This window comes from Aythya fuligula, chromosome 1 (genome assembly GCF_009819795.1).
Source record: "Aythya fuligula isolate bAytFul2 chromosome 1, bAytFul2.pri, whole genome shotgun sequence".
Classification (NCBI taxonomy): Eukaryota; Metazoa; Chordata; class Aves; order Anseriformes; family Anatidae; genus Aythya; species Aythya fuligula.
Window position 1 is genome coordinate 138,625,048 of NC_045559.1, and position 22,813 is coordinate 138,647,860.

Consider the following 22,813-nt stretch of genomic DNA (forward strand, 5'->3'; position numbering starts at 1 on the left):
TAAAACCTTTCCTTTCAGTTGTGTACTATTCTTGTGACTTGTGATCTTCTAGGTGTAAAGTGTGTGGAGTGACTACTTGATAAGTAGAACTTCGCTTCCCCAAGCCTTGTTGGTATTTGGTGCAAATAATGACTGAGAAAGGGGAAGTAAGACCTGTTAGTACTTGAGAACTGTGAGAGCAGCCTGTTTCTGAATATGCTGGCTTCTTAAGGTAAAACTTAAAAATCCTTGTTCACGCCTTTTTTGAAGATGGGAGTTGTGCAGAATACAAACTGAAGAATATTTCACACAAACTTTTTTCATAACTAGGTCCCTTAATTTCAGGACTTTTCTTCCCTTTATTTTTTTGCTTAAAGCTGTTTGTGTTTTTTTTTTTTTTTCAGAAGCTCATTTTTCTGTGTTCTGTTAAAAGCACAACAGTCATTGCAAACTTTTAAACATTGATTTTAAAGCATGTCGCTAAAGAGCCAGACAAGGGTGTGTTTTTGGACAGAGTTTGGGGACAGTATGACTTCTTGCTTCTCAACCCAATAGCTGCTTCTATTTAACTGCTGCCGAAGGTCAGTTGGGAGAGCCCTGTATGAGCTCCCACCTTGATTTTCATTGTACATCTGAATCTCTGAGTCAGCTACTTCATGCTAATTGCTAATATCACTTAGCATGGAAAACTTTTGTCTCGAGTACCAGCAGGTGTGTTGGGGATTTCCAGTGCAGAATTGGCTTGTCTGTAAGCCCAGTTATTGTATCAAGCAAGTGAAAAAAATACTGTCGTAAGATTAAGCCTTCCTGTGTACCAGTTTTCTGATTTAAAAATGCTCTTTGTAGTTTCACTCTCTCTAGGGCTTACAGTTGTGCCCTGTTAGGTTTTGTCACCTTGAAGTAAAGAGGTTTTTCATTGATGCTCTTCAGGTTTGAGATACGTAAATATTAGAAAAGAGGGAGCAGCCTCTCTTCTGGAGAGGATTGGTGCAGTTGCTACATCTCAACTGAGCTACAGCAGACATCAGTGCAGCCTCTTGGTCTGCTGGAAATTTAGGTAATTTAAATCACTTGAAAGTCAAGCATACGAATTTAAATTGCAATGCATGTGCAGCAGCCCTAGCACAGCCCAGCAGTCTACAAATACATGCCTGGGCAGTTGCCATGGATCCTCTTACGGATGTTAATTTCAGCTGTCAGAGCGTGTTAAATTATGGTGATCTGACTGTCAAAAACCAAAAGAGAGTAAGAATTTTAGACTGTTTATTCTGAGACCAAAAAAATGGAGAAAAATACAAAGTTTCTAAATTCAAGCCGTCTGAGCTGAGGTGTTAGTGAAAGCAAGTGGAGCCCAGGCACTTCCCAAAAGTGGAAAATGGAGTATCTTCAAGATGAAGGAAGACTCACCCTCCCTAGGAAGGGAGCTGTATGTGACGTTTCAAACACATGCATCAAGGTACCTGTTGCGAAATGATGTGGATTGAGGAAAAAATGTGTTGATAAAACAACCACTTGATACAGAAGTCATATATATATCAACGTGTTTTAGTTGACAATAAGGTATCAGTGCTGAAGGAAGAGACTTAAAATATTTCTGAGGAAGCATTGAGAAAGGAGGGAATGAAAAAATACAGTGTCTCTGTTTACCATGTGCTTATGTCTCTTCTGCATTTGTTTCCTATTTTAATATTAAAGGATGTAATAGAAATCCAGAGAATTTATGGTCTCTTCAGAGAGATGATGAAGTCCTCTTAAAGGAAGATGGATGACATGACATAAAAGAATGATGTAAATCTGCTGGTAGCTGGACAAGTGTAGTCAGGGAAATACATCCACACTGTTGTCTTTGCACTTAATTCAGCAGCTGCCTGATTGCTCACTTTCAGAATTGCATGCTGCTGTTATAAGCACTTCCTATAATAAATTCAGAACACAAATCTGTTTCCGCTTCCTAATTGGCATGAAATGGGTTAGGACAATCCTCAGTATTACGTCCCAATTGTAAGTGACTTCCTCTGCCTCTGACTGCAGTAAAGATGGAACTGTAGGTCAAAGGCTGGATGCTGTTAGCGATGGCTGCAGTTTCAGGTATGATGTTGAACTTTGGAAGGGTCTCAGTAACTGTTAAAAAATTTGCCAAGATAAGTCTTCAATCATAAAAGCAAAGCCTTAAACCTGTTCAGTGATAAAACAGTTTCTGAGCATGCTTAAAATACAGGTAAAAAATACTATTTGTAGTATTTTACCCTTACGTTTTTTGCTTATGGGGTTTTTATTTAGTGAAACTGTTTGTATGAATTCTTATAGACCTGTTTAAATTGTATTTAAATATGCTTATGTCAGCAGACTGGTGTTTTTAGAAAATATTTACTGCAGGCTTTGTTTGGCTGTATGTGGAATTCCTTGGACAATTTCATGATGAAGGCATTCTCAGAAATATTGATTAAAGCGAGGTTGAGATGATCTTACTCATGTTTTCTTTATCAGTACTGGATATTTTTAAAGCAAATACATCAGTCAGCTTTCATAATTCATATTAGCAAATGGACTGAGTGCAGGTCTTTGCTAATTAGTTGAGCTGGATTTACCTCCATATTTAATATTTAAACTTCAGGAGTTCACTGTGTACATCTTGCTTTTTGGACCTCATTAAAACAAACACAAACTTGGAATGTTTTTAATCATGATAGGGTTATTTTCCTAGAATTTGAAGTAATGCCTTTTAAGTACTTTTTTAAAACTGCTTTTTAATAAGCAAGTTGTAGTTCTCCCTGTAATTAATATAGATAAGAAAAAAACTTCATTTATAAATTCATTGTTCAATTTCTTTGCATGTATGAAACGCATTTTTCTGATTTTTTTTTTTATTGAAATGGACTTAATGAAACAGTAAGTATGTAATACAAAGAAAGACTGTGTACTTAGCTATATGTACATTATTCTGAAAAGCCCTCAGAGGGGAAATGGTCAAGTGTTAGTCCTCACTTTTATTACAGAGCTCTTACACTCAGGAGTTGGCAGCTCAGTTTGCAGTCCTAGAAAGCAGCTGACGTGTTCTTACATCTAATGGGTTTCTTTCAAGAGGTTAGCTGGACTACAACCAAGCCACATTAGGTGGATGCGGTGGTAATGAAAGGTTTATCCTTAAATCCCTTCTTCTGCTTTTTCATCCCCCAGCAGTTCTTTCTTTCATCCCCTTCCTCCGAGTTGACTGTCTTATTTTGCACAGATTATGTGGATTTATCCTCAGGTAGCAGTAATGGAAATGGTTTGAGTTACAACATGTGAGTTCCCCAAGTGGAAAATGCGGTGGGTTCCTCCAGCAGGATCTGGCTGGTACTTGCTTGCAAGCTAGAAATTCGCTTTGACAAATTTGGTGTTGAATTCAGGCAGCTGGCAGGCAGCCAGCCTCTTCTAGGTGCAAATGACTCTGCTAAATGCATTGGTGAGTGAAAACTCCTATGTGACAACTCAAGCCAGCGTGCAGATTCTCACGGGATGCTAAAACCAAGCACTCCAGGAGCTTTAACATGTTCTTTGAGACTGACTTGGTTTTTGTGTGTATGCAACTGAAAATCCAAGCCCTTAGCGTGCCGTGGTTGCGTGCAGACTGCGTACATCACTACAGCCAGATGTAAGCTCCACTGGCAAGCATATGTGTGAACTATGAAATGCAGCTTGAGAGGCTGCTCCTTAGTCACTTTTTAAGTACTACTCACATGTAGTTCTGCACGTGCACAAAATGTGCTGCCTGACATACGTCACGATGTGTCTCTGGTACTTTGAACCTTGGAGCAGTTGTAGTCACTTTTACCTTCTAGCATGAAAAGTGTTCCTGCTGCTGTTTCTGAACTTGTGTGTTACGTGCTGGAGCTTCCTATCTTTCAGGGAAACCCAGTGCTGTTCTGTAAGCAAAGTAAATCATACGGTCTGCTGTGTTGTGGCACACTAACATATGTAAGCCAACAAAATACACTTATTTGTATAACATCATGCCTCAACTTTTTAGCCTTTGAATTTGTATATACTCGGTTTTTGATGGTTATGCTTCAGACAGTTACACAGATGCTTTCTAGGAAGTTGCTGGAAAATACACTGACTTTACCTGCATGGCCAAACCATCATGACAGAAAACATCAGCTTCTAAAACTTTGGGAGTCCACATCCATGCAGATTGGGTTTATCCAGCAGCATCTGTGTTGGCGTGGCCAAGACAGCTCTGTTTGTTTAAAAAAATAATAGTCTTTTAAACTCTTTTAAACTCTTTCATACTTCCTTGCTATGGAAGCACTGCGGTTTTACTAAAATGCACTGCCTCTACTGTTGTGGTGGTGTTTTCTACCGAGTTTCATTTATTTTCTTGTTAGGTGTCAGTTGAGAGAGATGGATATTCAAAGGAGCAGCTAAATCTGTGACTTTCAGTTGAGCAGCTTAGCAACGTTGTCTTCATAAAATCTGCTTCAAGGAACATTGCTAGGCTTTGACTCACAATACGGGCCTTTTGGTAATCCCTTATCTGACTTCCTCGCAGATGTTCAGCACGGTGTTCCAACCAGTGTTGCTCAACTCAGTGTTTCCTTCCCCTTCTTTAATACTGCCATTTCTTTTATGCTGCTCATTACAGCCTGGTTCCCAGCCAAAAATAATTTCCATTTTTTTTGACTGCTACATATATGTAAATATGAGTGTTTTCTTTAAAGTAAATGTGTTTCCATGACACGAAAATCTTTATACCATGACAAAAGGGTTGCTGTCCCCCCAAAATAATACACAGGCAATACCTGCCTTCTCAGAACTCATCAACGTTTGTAAAACTTCCACAAGAGTAAATTGGTGGTGGTATATCCTGCAAAGCCAGTGAACTCACAACTGGGAAGAAAAAAAGTATTAGTGTACTTGTAAGAACAAATTCAAAAGGAGAACATCTCTCTAATATATAACTGGTACTTAAGGTCTGTAAATCACTAGTGTTGTTTTTAAAATAATAATAAACTGCTGTATTTAGAACATGGCTTGTGCTCTGTCCTATTCAGGAGCAAAATTCTCCTTACACATTTGTAAGATGCTAAATGTAAAGATTTACGTGAAAGGCAAGATGCAAAACTACATTGATGTGGGAAGCATATGATAGGAGTATCAAGTTGGAGGGAACTGCAACGTGGTCTTGCATCAGAAGTATTGTTGTTTTAAAAGATACAGTGAACTTCGGTTTAAAAAAAAAAGTTTTTTGGTCTCCTTTGGGGCTAAAATGGCTCATGGCAAGTGATATGACATAGTCCATCAAATGGATGGACTACTTAATATAGTATATAACTGAGTTTTTCCAGAGACTCTTATAATGTCCATTTCAATCTAGTAACCTGAGCTCACTTGCTTTCGTTTGTGGAGACTTCATAGCTAACTTGTTTCTTTAGCTGAGACTTACATGTATATTCTAAGGGGTTACCCTCTGTGTAGCTCATCTAGGTTATAGATATTCTGTATCTGCCCTTCCTGATACTGGTTTTCAATACCAGTTGGTGTGATTCTTTCCCCGTGTGCTCCTTTTGCATGAGGAGCTTCAAAGCCTCCAGACCCGGTATGCTCCCCACCTTCAGCTCAGTCACTCTCCTGCCCTGCTGTGCTGCTCGTGACGTGGCTGCCCGATTGCCTTGGTGTCAGCAGGAGAAAATGACTCAGGAGAAAGCATCTCACTGGTGGCATCGCTTCCTTCTTTGTCCTCTTTGTTCCTGTTTTCCTTCACACTCCTGTAGTCTGATTCTGGGGCATAAGGGACGTGTTGGTGCTTGTGTGGATAAGGTAGGGTAGTGAAATAAAAAGAGGTTCAGCATGTTAAGAACACGTACCGGTAAGTACAGTTAGCACCATCCTGGATTGTAGGCGGATCTTGCCAGGAATATGGTCTTTGCAGATTGTACAGGTCCTTCTGTGCCTTACATTACTGCTCTTGAGTTTTCTTCTGCACGTGGGTATGTTTAATAATGCTGCACACGTTTGACCAATATGTTTGTGCTGCTAAACAGCACATTTCTTGGCAGGTAAAAAAATATTCTTTAATAACTTGTAATTTAATGAAAGGATACATTTCTGTTGGGGGGAAAAGGTGTTACTGACCTGTAATGGCCTGCACATAGGAATGAAACTCTTTCCTATGAAACATCATAACTTCTGTGTGACTTTACCTGAATTTTCAATTCCAAGGAAGCAATGCAGTAAGTCTGTGTGAAGGCACTGAAATTAAAAGAGCAAGATGTTTCTGAGACTTCTTCGCAAGGGTCAGGAGGAACAGGAATTCATTTGACTGTAATATTCATGTCCTTTTATTTGTTTTTTTTTCCTACCTCTGTTAGTAAGATGTGACTACTTTTCAAAGGCATGTCTGCTGTCTTCCACTCTTAAGTATCACATGAAGGTTCCAAAAACAAATCTGTGTGGTCCCTTTGTAAAACCTTTTGTTGTCAGCTGCATAGATCAAACTGCAGTCTCTTGTAGTCCAATGAGTTTAGTTAACCCAGCAGTGCACCTTGTTTTCATATGGTTTTCTGTGAATTTTGTCAACACATTGCTAACTTATTTGAAATAAGTGCTTAGAAGAATGGAAATGGAGAAGGCTAACAGGCTTAACTGGCTAACAGATAAGATCTTTGGTAAGTTTCTTGCTGCGTTAATCCCCAAACGCTAATACCTGCTTAAAGTGATTTAGCATTACTGTTGTTTTCTGATGTTTTACAGTTGTGATTTATACTTGCTTTCTTCTTAGGTTTGGAGAGTAGATTTTAATGTAGTTAACCTGATAAGCCATTGGGATGTACTAATGAAATAATTTCATCTGTTCACTCAATAGCTAGAGATGATTGCCATGGAAAATCCTGCAGACTTGAAGAAGCAATTGTATGTTGAATTTGAAGGAGAGCAAGGGGTAGATGAAGGAGGTGTTTCCAAAGAATTTTTTCAACTGGTTGTGGAAGAAATCTTCAATCCAGATATTGGTATGTTACCTTCGCTTCTGAGTAATTAGTAAGCTCTTTGCAGTGCCTTTCTACATTTGCTGCTTCTTTTCCCTGAAGTTCCCCAGATTCCTTGGTGACTGAGAGTACTTGACACATTAAGGCTCAGTGTTTTGCCATCAGTCATCCTCCTGTGGAGCAATGATGAAAGGCATAACTGTATGTAGTTAGAGAAAGCTGCCATTGTTTGCTTAAATATGTCAGTAGTGCAGGGTTCCTTTGCAGGGTTCCTTTGTTTGTTCTCTCACTTTTCTCCTCGCTTTGCTTTGTGATTAGCTTCTAGAATTAGTAAGCAAACCAGAGAGGAAGAACTTCTGCAATAAAACCAGAGTAGGACTATGGTGAGTTTTTGAGTTATTTCCTCCCCTTCCCCCAGCTTAAGAAAATACATACATATATTTATATGTTTAAGAGTTTCAGTTCTTCTAATGATTTACACTAAAATGTCTCTAGTTTGACAGTAGTGTCAAACTTGAGTGACTAAGATGTATCAAACTGTTCCTAGTTCTTCTTAACCAACTACAAGGTTTTTATATTTGTTTTAAGTCACATTTCCATTTTATTATTTTTCCATTGCTCCCTGCACCAGTCTCTTACACTTCTGTTTTTATTCATGCACATACATGCTTTTAATATGCAGCTTGCCTGCAGTTGTGGCAGAATTTAAATGATTACATTATTGTGAATGTTCTCTCAGGACAGAAATCAGACCTACTGGGATTCTATCATAATTTCATGATTACATGGAATGTGATGTCATGTTTTAGTTCCTCTAATCTAACTTCTGTTAAAGCTCAACAGCTTGTGGCCATCAGTTAATGTGGTTATCAAACTTTTTTTTAAAACTGTTGTTCTTAGTTTTGTAGCTTAGAAAATAGACTAGGAAATAGGTATTTGTTTTGACCAGATGAAGGAGGAAGTCCCCAGACATGTTAAGAGAATCTGGATCTTGGGACTTGGCCTTTGCCATACCAAGGCGGGTGCTTGTAACAAGTGACGCAGACTCAGTCTTATTCACTCCAAAAACTGCTGTTGGAATCAGATTTGGAATCTGAGTTAAAGGGTACTTGGAATATATTAAAGAATGGCAAAATAAGGAAATCTTAGTACTTTGTTCAAGTACTGTTTCCCATGTGAAATGTTTGTTTTAACCTGAGTTTATCTAAAGAGAACTTACGTGGGTTTCTTCATTGTGCTATATATTGAATAGACCTGTGTAATAACTGAAGTCTGGTTCAGCTAAGATTTTGCTTGTGTATGTACGTTCCCTCTAGATAAAGATGGATAACAGATCAGGTGTGCATGCATGGTTTCTTTTTTTTTAATTCAAAATACAAACAATTACAAGCAGTTTTGTATTTATATCAGCTTTGCCAACAAAAAATAGCTTTTTTTCTGCTTTTGGTATAAATATGTAAAATCAGAAAATGTAGCTTGCTTTCACATTCTTTTCTTTTACACATATATTAATATGCACTGTGGTGTATGCAGTGTATAAGCTGTTGTACTGTGACTTCTGCTGACTTGCGAATGATTCATTTACCAGTGATAGAAATCCTTTAAATAGAATTTAAAACATCTGCCTAATAGGCGTGTGTGGAGTGATGTTTATTATAATAGTTATTTGGTAGTGCACTTCAAATGTTTTCATATTAAACTATCTTAAAGTTTTTGTCAAAAAAAAAAAAGCAAAATCACAAAGTATGAGATTTATGACCAACAATTCTCATGGGAAGAGAAGGAATAGCTTCATCTAATTCTTAGCAGCATTACAAAATTGTTTTCCCCTTGTTGCATTTTCCCCTTATTGCAGCTTTTCTTTCTTCTGGTGTTATGTTGTAATTTTAATGTACAATAGTTTCAATTTGGGTCAATGAATAAAATACTGCATTTCATTTTAGTCTTTCCAGATGTGAATATGGGTAAACTGTTAGTCCTTCATTATTATACATTTTCTGGAATTGTTTGTTTTCACTGTTTAACTCTTTCATCATCTTCCAGAAAGTACAAGTCATTGCTTTTATTATGCCAGTAATCCAGAAGCTGCCTAAACTTCAGCCAATTCGGAAAATGGAATGCAGGCCTCTGTTTAATGTTTCTCCTTCATATGCTTGTGTTGCTCATCTGTCTCTGATTTCCAGTTTTCTTGCCTGATGTTAGTCTATTTGTGTTGCCGTTGATAGCTGACCCTGTCCTAGTACTTTGCTGAGATAAATAATAATCTATTTTGAGGAATAGCCAGCTTCTTAGAATGAGTTTGCAGGTCATTCCCTTAGGTTCAGTTGAATGAGAATTCAGGCTTCATATCTTGTTTGAAGGTGACATCTTATTTTCAGTCTAAGGAGGCATTTGGTGGCTCTGTGGCTTTGTAACCAATTTGTGCATCTCTTTAGGTTGTAAATATGCGTATCTCTTTAAGAGCTGTTGAGATAAATCTTGAGGCAAATGTAGTTCACATACTTGACCACATGCATCTAACTTCTGCCGTGTTGAGAGGAAGGAGCCTGGATACTTTGCCTTAGATTCTGCAGGGACATCATCAGGCTTAGCTGTACAAGCTGTAGGTCACTGGCAATATGGCTTTATTTATCCACTGTGGTCTCTTAACCTCCTCTTAAGTCTGTTTTTGTATTTGTCTTTGCTTACCAGACTTCACAGTGGGATTCATTTAAATAGCTTATAGCCTCTATAAAAACCATGGTTTCATGAACAAGAGGTAATCTAATGGCTTGTTACAGCAAAAGGGAGAGAAACTTTCTCTCGTCCACGTAGTCCTATCCCTTCCCTGCAGCTCTTAGCAGGTACCAGTTCAGCTGTTTATTAAAACCTGCAGTGAACTTGGCAGGGAATCAGTCACCTGAAGCAGTGATCTGAATCAGATAAAGGGATAAGGGAAAAAGGAAAAACCTACCCTTTCAGCAGTGACATGTTAAAATTGCAGCTTCTTTTTGAAACAACAGTCCTGTGCTAGGTTTCTTCCTCAAGTTAGGATGTATGTGATAGCTGCACTAACTCAGTTACCAAAATACATCTTTAGGCATGTATTTAGGTGTGTTAGGCATCTACCTTGTTTTAAGTTCACATGTAATGGTTAATCCCAGCTTATCATCATAGCTTCCAGATCAGTGATACGGCTGCATCTATTCCTGTCCCTTTGAATTGGAATTGGCATGGGAAGGCCATCACTCTGCAGTAACTAGAGTTCTTCAGGACGATTTCATCCACATGGCTATTGATTGTTCTTTTCTAGCCCTGTTGTATTTATCAAAGTTAAAATCTATGTTGACAATGTGCTGCTGCTTCCTCAATAATGGAAGGGGTAGAAAAAGGTTTATATGTATGACTTCAGCAGGCATTTTAGGATGTTGTATTGCAGGCCTCATGCTTGCTTGTAGTCATAAAGCGAGTACTAACATTTCGAGCAGCTTCAGTTACCCTAAAGGTAAGTAGCTTCTCTTTTTTGCCATTAAATTTAGTATAACTTTAAATATGTTTTGGAGGTGCTCTAAATAGGTTTATAAAAGTATGTTTTACTTGGCATTTTTATTGAAATGTAACCGCAATTGTTCAAAATCATTTTTTGCAGGTATGTTCACATATGATGAATCCACAAAACTGTTTTGGTTTAATCCGTCCTCTTTTGAAACTGAGGGTCAGTTCACACTGATCGGCATAGTGCTGGGGCTCGCTATTTACAATAACTGTATACTGGATGTACATTTTCCCATGGTTGTCTACAGGAAGCTAATGGGCAAAAAAGGAACTTTCCGTGATCTGGCAGACTCTCATCCTGTAAGTTCGTTATGTTCTTTGAGTTTATTACTGCCTTTTCTAGGCAATATCTTAACCGAGATTTAAATTAAAACACAAGATCATTGTCAGAGGTGGAAGCGAATTAACCAGTGACTTGTGTGAAGAGTCTGTATTTGTTAAAACAAATTCATAAGCAATAAAACCTACATCTGATTTGGAGGAGGCAGTGAACAAATAAGACTGAGTGTTGTTAAAGCTTTGCTCTGTTTTTTACATACTGCCAAAGTGGCTTAATGTCATTATTAACAGTTGCTTAGTGTCTTCCCAAGGAGATTTCTAAACTGAGGCATTTACCTGTATTTGTAGAAATAGATTTCTACAAAATACATAACAGTAGCAGTTGACATGTAGAGACACAATGCTTGTTTCATGTTTCCTAAGCAAAGGACAGAGGCAGCGGTTCATAAATACTCATTAAGTTTGCAAGCAGTGATCAGTGTCTATTTTACCTCTCTTGTTCCCAGCCAACAGCTACGTAAAAGCACCAAGCTGCCAGCATATGTTACTGAAGCATGCGTAAAAGCATGTATGTGGGGTGTCTTGGCCCTGCACCAGTAGCTTTCTCTTATGCTAATGAGTAGGGCTTGTTATGCTTCATTTCGTTTCAAAGTGGTGGGACACTTCCCTTTTCAGAAGCAGTTATGCAAAATCTTCAGGTATTCAAAAAAAAGAGTAAGGTGATAATTTAAAAAACGTGTCTTTTGTTTTGATATAATCAGGAATTGAGGCACGTGTAATCAAAAAATAGGCTATCCAGTCTGCTTTGGATGACTATACGTATCAACATGTCAGCTGTGACCAGTTTCTCTGTCAAATGATGTTGAGAAATACAGTGCTCCCAGATTCCAGTAGTTACAATTATAAACTAAACATTTTTGACTGGAGAAATATAGATTTCTGTTGAACAAGGCAGTCAGGGTAGTTCTTTTTTCCTGCTACTCTTCTTTTTCTGTTCTGACACCTATGTTGACCTTTTAAGGCTTTTTTTTTTTTTTTTTTTTTTTTAACTCTTGGTATTCTAATATGACTGGAACTTACTTCCAAGCTTCAGAAGCCAGAGATGAAGTTCAGAGTAGTCAAGCCATGCAATCTTCTCTAATGCTATCAAGTGTGGGATGCTCCCCAATCCTCATGATCCAGAGTTCAAGTCCAGTTGTTTTCAATGCAAGGTATTTTAAGAGGTGCTGTGGATGTACCAAAAAGATCCAGCTAGTGAGAGGGCAAGGCTTACATGTGAACTTCCAGTAATTAAAACATTGAGGGGAACATTAATTACTTCTACTTCACTATAAAAATATAATCCCACTTGTTTTTTCTGACACCTTCAGTTTGTATTCTTGAATCATGTGTTGAAACTTCATTATGGACAGATGTGTATTTCTTTTTCCATTAGGTTCTTTACCAGAGTCTGAGAGACTTGCTTGAGTATGAAGGAAGTGTGGAAGATGATATGATGATAACGTTTCAAATATCCCATACGGATCTTTTTGGCAATCCAATGATGCATGATTTAAAGGAAAACGGTGATAAAATTCCTATTACAAATGAAAATAGAAAGGTACACTTTATCCTCAGATACATATTTCTAATGTAACGTGTAATTTTTAGATGCTATGTGCAGAATTACCTAGGACTCTATAGAGGTTGGTCTCACTTCTATAATGTATGTTTTAAAGCATGGCAGTTCATTATTTATTATTATTTTTTTTTTGAGGGGTGGTTGCTCTTTTTGTTAGAGGGCATTGGTACATACATGCTTAGCTTCTGGGTTCTGGGTGTGATGTTTTGGCCTGTTTGAGGGATATTTGTGACTTGTTCTTCACCACAGATGAATAGAAGCTGAGAATTATGTAGAATTAAATGTATTAAATGCATAGGATTAAATGTATTTTTGGAGTTTTACATTGTTAGGAGATACTTTGAGTGGAGTATGTGTTGAAGTACTAAGAATTTCTTGGGGGCTGTTTCCTTGCAGGAATTTGTCAATCTGTATGCTGACTATATACTCAATAAATCAGTAGAAAAGCAGTTCAAGGCCTTTCGGAGAGGATTCCACATGGTGACCAATGAATCTCCTTTGAAATATTTATTTAGACCAGAGGAAATTGAATTACTAATTTGTGGAAGTAGGGTAAGAATCCTGAATGTACACCAGAAAAAAGTGGAGCTTTTTTGATCCTAATATAATTAGTGGTCGTTTTTTAAAATGTCATCTTCTTACAGAATTTAGATTTTCAAGCACTAGAAGAAACTACAGAGTATGATGGTGGCTATACAAGAGACTCTCTTATTATTAGGTAATCTTTTATAATTTCTGAAGGAGTACAAGCACTTTACATGCCTGTTTCTTCATAGTGAATTTAACACTGTCAGATTGAGTATTTTTGTAGTATCGGAAATAAGTCTTATCTATAACTGCACTTTACTCAAGTACTGTCATTAGAGCAGATAGCATAAGCAATGTTTTTAGCTTCCAGTGAACTTTTATAAAACTTTGATGGTATTTTCCTTGGGATTTTTGTATTTCTCTTAAACCATATAAGTAGGACTGTTTCAGGGCCAGGTTAGATGGAGCTTTGAGCCTCTTGGTCTAGTGGAAGGTGTCCGTGCCTATGGCAGAAGGATTAGAACTAGATGATCCTCGAGGAGGATCCCTTCCAACCCAAACCATTTTGTCATTCTGTGAATAAATTATCACTGCTTGTGGTTTTGTTGGGCGGGGGGAAGAGGGAGGGGAAGGATTGCAAACACTGAATTGTTTGAGTAGGTACGATGTGTGTAGAACTTTCTAATTAGAAATCAAGCAAATTCAACATTTTTAAGAGGAAAAATGTTTGTAATGTTTTTTTCCCCTTTACTGTCCCCTTTGACTGGAGAACTCTGTGTAAGCAAGGATCAGAGAAACACGCCTTTAGTCTTCTGTTTTTTTGACTTAAAACTGTAGTTTGTGTTAGGGTGGAGGAACTTTGACAGCAGTTGCATTTGTTTACTGTGGAGTTTAAGAAAAAAGATGGTTCAACTGGACAGTATAACCAGTGTATCGTTATAGGGCACAAGAATAATAAAACAAGGAATATTTTCAGATCATTTATCAGCAGAATTAGGACTTAAAATAGTTAAACTGCAATATTTTGGTAATATTTTTTTATTTCTACTTTAGTGTCTCAGTGACTGGTAAATATGTTGATACTTGTTTTATGAGTGCAACTTGTAAATTGATAAGATCAATGAGAGTACTAAAACTTTTTGAAGTTAAGTTACTTTTGAAAGCCTCATTTGTAGCAAAACAATTTCCAGTTTACTTATTGTTGTTTTCTTCCTTACTAGGGAATTCTGGGAGATAGTCCATTCATTTACAGATGAACAGAAAAGGCTATTCTTGCAGTTTACAACAGGCACAGACAGAGCCCCTGTGGGAGGACTTGGGAAGTTAAAGATGATCATAGCCAAAAATGGCCCAGATACAGAGAGGTAAAATTCTACATTACACTTGCTTGTTTATAAATGGAAGCAAATTCTCTGCTTTAATTTATTAAAGCTTTCACATTTAATTAAGCTAATCTTTAAGCAGAGTAGGTTCTCTTTGAATCCATTGTTATGTATTTAGAACATGGTGATGTATTTCTTAGCACGTAGTAAGTGTTCCTCAATCTGAATTCTTCTTTTTTGTGTTTTTCCACAGGTTACCTACATCTCACACATGCTTTAATGTACTTTTGCTTCCGGAGTATTCAAGCAAAGAAAAGCTTAAGGAAAGATTATTGAAGGCCATCACATATGCCAAAGGATTTGGCATGCTGTAATAAATATAACAAAAGGGATTAAATAAATGATGGTGGTGATGTCCCTGTCCAAAAAGGCCATAAGATAGTGAGCTACAGTAGTCACCTGTGTTTGTGCCTCCCTTCTTTACTGGGGACATTGGGCTGGAACAGCAGATTTCAGCTGCTTATATGAACAAAATCTTTATTTTTTCTTTTAGCGTGAAAGTGTTACATATTCTTTCACTTGTATGTACAGAGAGGTTTTCCTGAATATTTATTTTAAGGGTTAAATCACTTTTGCTTGTGTTTATTACTGCTTGAAGTTGAGCCTTTTTGAGTATTTACAAGAAAACAAACTGTACTCTCCCAAGGAAAATATTGCCATCATTTGTAGACCATGTAACCTTCAAGTATGTGCTATATTTTTGTCCCTGTATCTAATCAAATCAAGAACTGTACTTTTTGAAGAGTTTGCTTTTGAAACTTGAAGTCTTGGAAAACAGTGTGATGCAATTACTGCTGTTCTAGCCCCCAAAGAGTTTCTGTGCAAAACCTTAAGAATCAATAAAGATGGAAGGGAGAACTTGGAATGTTAAATTGCAGCCTTGAGAACTTTACTTTAGTCACAGCACAACAATTAAAATTCATTTCACTATATGTTGTCTTCACATGTCTTGTAATAAATTGTGGTTTTTAATTAGGAAAAAACATTTCTTAGCATATGAAAAGGTAGAAATTTTAGTTGCTTTTTTTAAAAAAAAAAAGTTTACTGGGGAAAGTGCATTTTCAACTGAACAGCTTTAGAGTAGGGAGTGAAGTGTTTGAGGAAAAAAGATAGGAAGTCTTTGCTATATTATAAACAAAGCATGTGGAAGTGCACTTAAAATGAAGTTTTATTCTTAATTGCCTATTATGTTGACATTTTAAATAGACAATCCAAAGTCTTCCCTACATGTTATGTCATCACCATTTATTTAATGAATCGTTGTTCCTACTTATCAAGGCACATGATCAGTGTTGCAACATAATCTAAAGGGATGGCTACTGCATTTTAATCTCATCTAACAATAAGCAAAATTTAAAAAATATTAAACAAGGCCTACTTCATGTTGTACACTTCCAACCATTAAATAAACTGTTAGAAAGTAAATACTACAGTTATGTTCATCTACTACATAAAGTATTCAGTAGGTTTTTAATTTAACTTTACAAATCATATCAGAAATAAATCCTTTACCTTTTGTAGTCTGTGTTTAATGTTAATTTCTCCTGTTGCAATATATGATAAAGGGATTATGCATTTTTAAGTGAAGACGTAACTGGCATATCTCTTTCGTAATACAAGCTACAGCTGATGTGCAGAGCTGAGCTTGTGCCTTGACAATTGCTATAACTGACTACTAGAGATCAAATCAGTGACTGTGTGGAATTGGCATTAAAAGGCGTAGTTTTGAAATCATTGGAGAAAGAAAAGATGTCTTTCAGGATTATTTTAATAAATTCTTTCTAGTAATAGAAACAGACAACTGTTATGTAACTATGATGCTGAATAAAACAGTGACCTTTTTTCACCATGGTTCAGTGAAAAAGAAAACAAGTGATTTCCTTACTTTGATAAACTGCATATTAAATTATTTGTTTAGAAAACGTTGTAGTATAGCATAATTTGAGGGTTACAGATGTGTAAAAGCTCTCCAGGAATGAACTGTAGTGCTGCGGGGTCCAGCGATGGTCTGCTCTCGAATCCAGGCTGACACAAGAAGGCTGCCTTGATGTGAGGACTGAAACTTGCTGGGGCGAGAAGGGTACTTTCTGTCTTCTGGTCTTTGATCTCTAGGTGGCACTTAAGGTACGCCTTCAGCGTTTTCACCTCATAGCATATCAGATTTAAGAGGAAAATGCAAGGTAATCTAATGATGGTTCTTGCTGACTCATTTGGGTTTTGGGGCATCTTTTGCTGTAGATAGCGAGAATGGATTCTGCTGAGCTGTTTTGTTGCAGGTATGAACTACATGATGATACTGCCATCTGGTATGTACTGCCATCAGTAATCTAACACTATTCAACCGATATTCCTATAATATGTTTTATTCTGATGTAGCTATGGATGGTTATATCCAACTGATAGGCATATAAGTCACGCTTTTTATATAGGTCCAAGAGCTGGGCAGTCCATGTGGTTGGATAGGCGTACAAAGTTCTCACAGAAGTGCTAACATCTTAAATATGCTTCTTCTATCTTCCTGTAGCATTAAGATTAAAATAATACATAACTGTATTAGCCTTTAAAACTGTAGGTGTTTTTTTTTTTTTTTTTTTTTTGTTTTTTTTTTTTTTTGAGGAATCGTTTTCAGGTAAGATATAAGGACTTTGACAAATTTTCCACTTAAAATTTCTACTTAATTTACCCAAAATGCCACAGTATTGAAACCTTACCTCCTTAGCAGTGTTACAAATGTGCGAAACCTCCAGCCGGAGCAGTTTCAAATAATAACTCTTGAAATCTTGTAACTGCAAGCTGCTTTCCTGCCCTACAGGAGTTCCAGTTTTTGTAGCTTGAAAGGCTTGTCAAAGCATGGAAAATGCCATTTCAGTCCTCTTCTGCTGGGCTCTGGGAACAACCTGAATGTGCTTTATCTTCATTCAGCCTTTCAGCGGGGTTTAGCAAACTTCAGGTCTATAGAATTCAGCACAGATCTAGTTGGGCTTGCTTGAGTGCCCCTTGAGTGACCCAGAACACAAGGCAGTGGTCTAATGCCAGGATGCTGATGTTCTCCAGCATGTCCTGAATATTAAAAATATATAAAAAAAAAAAAAATAAAAAAAATTTGGGCATCTCAGCATTGTCTCATTTGACAAATGACAAATGTATCAGAGTGTTTCCCTCTGCACCCAGATAAATTGCCACGATGCTTCCAGCCTTGGTGTGAAGGGGATATCAGGCTTTCATCTGTATTTTGTAGTATTGTATGCCTCAAATGATAGTAATGCAAGATGCCTTGAAAGGAATCATTAATACCGAACAAAAACAGGATTCTTTCAGATTTCCTTAGGAGTAAAGGAATAGTTTTGTTTAAATCTAGAGGTGTGTTAGGACTTGAATCTGAAAGGAACATGGAAACTTCAGTTGTTAGTTGCTGTAACAATTTCAGGAGCAGCCATCGGAGGTGTGAACATAGTTTGGGTGATTAAGGAACACTGTTTTGTGAATTTCTGACTGGGCTTATCTTCTGTTCAGCAGGCACTAGTATGAGCCTGGACCGTGACAGCCAAGGAGGCCGTCTCGCACCCCATGCTTTGAGGAAAGCTGACAGGAGAACGGGCTGGCGATGAGCCAGGCTCTCCATGCAGCTCTCTTGGATTAGTCAGTCGTACCACTCATCCAAAAGCTGAAGCAGGAGCTTCAGACCATGTGTTAAACCGTACAGGAGTGGTGGAGCTGATGTGCTGAGCCTACATGTAGGCTCTCATATGGGCGCCTGCCTGCCTGCCTGGGTTTGTGCTCTGGAGCACGGGCCTACACGCTGCCAATGTTTGGTAGGAGGACAGCCCCCACAGTGTCAGCTTTAAGGTGCTTCACTGGCACAGCTGTAATTATTAATTATTGTTAATTAATTATGTAATTATTAATTTATTGTCACTATAAATTGTTTTATTAGGTAGTTATATCCATTGTTGGTCTGTGTCAGTATTAGCTAAGACTTCTAAAAAGCTGCATGCTTTTTCTGGCCAAGGCAAGGATTAATGGCCTGCGTTTTTGTCATCAAGTTCATAGCACCACCAGGGGCCTGACACAAATTTTATTAAGAAAATTCACCGTATATACTGGCCTTTATAGAAGGAATGCTGTTTTATAAATAGAGTTGATATTGGCTTTTGCCTTTAGACATGTCAGTTCTTACCCTGATGAGAAGTTGACTTGACAACTCCATGAAACAGCTCCATGAAATAATGGCATTTATTTTTCTCCAGTACTTAATCTAAAAATGTCTTCTGCTGCCTTTTTTTCTGACATAATTGAAAAAGGCGTTGTATTGCTAGATTTCTCTAAGTGTTATTTCTTAGAAGTCGCTTGTCAGGTGACTTGTGCTGTACGCAGTACAGCTGGGATCTCTGTCACTGTAGCTTTGCCGAGAGAGATGCTGACCTCCAGGAAGGTTTTCCTGCCACTGCCTGCCATTGACATACTGCCTTGCTGCTGGATGTGGGGCCCTCCCTCCCACCCCTGACCCAGCACTTTTCGGTACTGCTTTGGTTAAGTTTCTGACAGCAAAGTATGAAGACAGGTAATCTAATGATACAATTAAGCTTTTTTTTTCCACTAGTGTAATTGCTTTTAATACAGTACAGGAAATTTGTCAGGGAAACAAACCCTAGTGCTGAAAGCATGCTTTCTAAAGAATCTCTATGGTGCTACTGACATTGGTTTTATGTCTTTTAAATCAATCTCCATCTGCACATGAAGAATCCTATGAACTTTGCAGAGTCACCCCAAATAAAGCAGGTGACCTTTTGGCCCCACCACCACTGGTGCTTACTCCTCAAAACATAATGCAGGCTTCTTTATCTCTTTTGGGATGATCTCTTATTCCTGAACTAGGATCTCCAGAGGGGAATAGCCTAACACGGGGCCCAGGTGCTGTGTGGCTCTGCCCTTGCTGCTCTTGCTCCTCCTCATCCTCCTCCAGCTGCTGGTGCTCGTGGCTGCTGCAGTTTGGTGCTGGGAAACCTCAAAGCCTTGAAACCTTGTCCTTGGGAGCAAGCCTGCTGCTCGCAGCCCGTGTTGGGAAGGAGGTGGAAACCAAAGCTGGGAGGAACCCAAAGTGGTTTTGCTTTCCTAGAAAAGCTCCACGGCTTTTTGTTGCTAGACACAAAGCTTTTTTTCTGAGCTTTGCATGAGTGCAGTTTGAGACAGCTATATTATTGCAAGGCGTTGCGCTTTCAACAGTCAAGATCTGTTTTAAAAAAAAAAGGAAAGAAAAGAAAAAAGAAAAACGACTTTCCAGGCCCCTGCTGGGAGAGAGGCTTCGTTGTGCTGGGTGTTGGTCTGGTGCAGAGGAACAAGCAGCCCTGAGGACTTGCTGTAAGTGGCCTAAATCCACGCACAATGTGAAAGTAGTGGGGATCCCACTGAAGCTTGTTGGATGAGATGAAATGTTCTGCAAGTACAGTATTTACTCTTCAGTGGGGAACTGGCAACTGATTCTCCTAAAAAGAGTGGGTCTCTGCAGCACGGCCTGTTCGATTCATCAGCTCTAGAGGTAAGCAGTGCTAAAAAGTAAAAATAAAATCTTCTAGTGTTTTTCTATCTCCTGTGGAGAGTCAGTGAGTGGCCACTGGATCTTGCCGTGTGAGGCACCTGCATGGTGCCTGTGAGGCTCTGGTGACCTCAGTGGGGCTGCATCTCCAGAAGGAAGGAGAGAAAACAGGCCTTGGAGATGAGAACAGAAAGCTTTATTTTTCTAGCCTGGAAGACAAAGAAATGATGCGTCAAATGAGGCCAAAAGCTGAGAGATTAGGAACCACAAATAGGGCAGATCTTTGAGCTCAATGGTGGCAACCTCCTTGGCCTCCTGTGAGCATGGCTTCAGCACAGCCATGGTGCTGCTTCCTGTGATCGCCCTGCAGAAAGGGCAGAGCTGATGAAGAAAGGCTTTGTGAGAGCTGCTGCTGCTCCTGGAGCAAAGTCTGTGCTCCTCCTTGAAGAGGAGGACACCCTGAGGCTGCCAGCCTCCCCTCCCTGCCTGCTTCTCCTCACACACAGCAGCAGCTCTTCAGCAGTGAAGCTGTGACGGGGGGGTGGCAGCAGCAGGCCTCGGCCTTTGCTTTTGTGAACCCAGTGAGTAAATTCAAGCTGGAAACAAGCTTGAAAAAGCAAGCTGGAATCTGAATTTTGGAAACAAAAGGCCAGACTGCTTCTAGGCCCGGAGGTTGTTTCTCAGGGCTTGTACCAGTTTCCCTCCATTTCCCCCTCAGGCTGAGCAGAGGGAGCGGGGCTTTCCTGGCTCCCCACAGCATCCTCCTTTCATCTCCTCTCTGCTGTGAACTCAGCCGCAGGGGGAAATGGGGATTCCCGGGTTGATGGCTTCCCTCAGGAAAGCTGCCACAGCTGGAATCCTGCGTTGCGGCTGCCTGTACGGTTGCCAGACCCAGCTAGTGCACGATTGGCTTTGCTCTCACAGGAGTACACAAAGGGATTTTATGGATGCTGAATTATGTAAACAGGGGCTTGGTTCTCTTTGTCTTTTCCAGGGTGGAAACATCAACAGAGGAGCCAGGGGACCACGAAGCCAAGTGCAAATGCTGTCATGTCACCAGCCAGCGTGTAAGGATGGAGAGCAGCTCTCCCTTACTCGTCCTCCCTGCCCTATCTCGTTGGACAGCCCGGGCTGCCTCTGCCTGACGAAATCCTCACTCATCCTGGCCAGTGGCAGCACTGTGAGAACAAACCTGCCTTGCAGACCAGCAAGCAGCAATGCTGCTCTTCAGGGGGAAAAGGAAAATGAACGGTTTGTTTCTTAATGTAAAGCACAGCCCTCTGTGCTCCTTGGTTAATAAATACTTGGCAGGAGCAGAACTGTAAAGCAGGTGTCTAAGGGAGAATTAAGTGCAGGGGCTGTTCCTTCCCTGGGCACTTCCTGCAGGAAGATCTGCGGCTCTAGCTGGGGGTATGTGCACATGCACGTGCTGGTTCCTATCACCACCCTTTCTCTTGCCCCTTCGCTGGTGTGAATTTTTCCAGAGCAGCTGTTTCTACTGAAATAGTCAGGGAGGGATGTGGGCAGAAGGAGGGAGTGCTATTGCATTATTTGCTGCTCTGGAGCCAGACCCTGACTTGGGGCCTGTTCCCTAGGGAAGATCTCTGCAAGCAGGACCTGGAGGATGATGGAGTTGCTCCATCAGCTTTACCCTCCTGCACCTGCAGCACATGTTAAAACCGTCTGCATCTCTCGGGTGCCTCCAGGCTGGAGCAACACTACCACCCCATGGCCACCTGCTTCAGCAGGGGTTGTGTCCTGTACAAGCGTGGCATGTGAGCACTGTGTCCATTAAAACCCCGTTTGCTGAGGAAACACAATGCTCGGGCACTGGTGCCTGCATTGCACCCACTAGCACTGTACCAGCATCAAAGCTGGGCACGGAAAGCAGGCGCTGGGCCAGGCACCCTGCAGCAAGGGGAAAGCGCGGTGCTTCCTGCCTGGATTTTCCTTGCTTCAGATCTTTGCCTCAAGTACTGATTTTCTGGGCTGTGTGCTATCAGCAGTATCAAAGTCTGCGATAAAACACTAAAAAGCAGGAGCAGAGGGATAAGAGAACACAGAGTTACTCGAGTGTTACTCAAAAGGTTCTAATGTACATGCTGTATCCACATGAAAGGGGAAAACATCTTACAGAGATGAAGGACGTGATTTCATACCACCAAGAGCCATACATTTCAAAGAGACTGAAGCCAATAGCAGTAACAGATCTTTTTGTGGCATGTGTTAACCGGTCCAAGAGAAGGAAAAGGGAAGAGCAGCTATGCTCTACCTGATGGCTCAAGCGGTTGGACCCATCAGGTAGACAACCACTCTTGTTTTTTTTGGGGGGTGGCTTTAACAGGTATAAATTTGGTCTAAGTAGTCAACGACACTTCACCATCACTGTTCCTGAGGGGTGTTCAAGGAAAGGTTGAACGTGGTGCTTAGGGACATGGGTTAGTGGGTGGCATTGGTGGTAGGGGGATGGTTGGGCCAGATGGTCTTGGAGGGCTTTTCCAACCCTAACGATTCTGTGATTATTATCCAGACAAGCCACATGTGGCTATCTGGCTGTAATGCTGTAAGCAGTGGCCCTGCACCAGCCCATCAGCTGCGCTGAGGAGGTTGGAAGGAGCCTGGCCCCGTGCTGAAGCTGCTGTGCCTGGTACAGCTCTGCTTGGGCAGGAGAGGCTGGCCCAGTGAGGAGATGGGGCCAGAGGATGGCTGGGTTTCTCTGCCTTAAAATGATATGGGCAAACCTTCTCCTGCTCGAGAAATGGGGCTTGTAACGTTGCAGACAGCTCTCACTGATGTTAGTTGGCACTGTGTATTTTCCACTGTTTCCAGCATCAATTAAATGAGTAAATGGTTAATTTGATGGCAGGAAGATTTGACATTAACATATGTGCTCTTGCCAGCCTGCTGCTGCTGGCCCACAGCTACCCTGGGTGAAGCCTCAGGAGAAGGCAGAGAGGCTGGGCTCTGAAGTCTGCCATGAAAGGGTACAGGT

The 22,813-nt window shown here is 39.9% G+C and overlaps 1 protein-coding gene across 4 annotated transcripts in view; it reads left to right on the forward strand.

The window, feature by feature from the left end:
* The window catches only part of UBE3A (ubiquitin protein ligase E3A), a 48,762-nt gene extending 32,610 nt beyond the window's left edge, over positions 1-16,152 (forward strand). For all 4 annotated transcript variants that reach the window (XM_032187799.1, XM_032187790.1, XM_032187808.1 and 1 more), the window contains 7 exons: positions 6,824-6,968; positions 10,573-10,778; positions 12,193-12,357; positions 12,775-12,930; positions 13,023-13,096; positions 14,127-14,270; positions 14,482-16,152. In XM_032187799.1, the coding sequence (XP_032043690.1) occupies positions 6,824-6,968; positions 10,573-10,778; positions 12,193-12,357; positions 12,775-12,930; positions 13,023-13,096; positions 14,127-14,270; positions 14,482-14,602 (1,011 nt within the window). In that variant the 3' untranslated portion in view covers positions 14,603-16,152. The remainder of the gene's footprint in view (positions 1-6,823; positions 6,969-10,572; positions 10,779-12,192; positions 12,358-12,774; positions 12,931-13,022; positions 13,097-14,126; positions 14,271-14,481) is intronic.
* Positions 16,153-22,813: the final 6,661 nt, after the last annotated feature.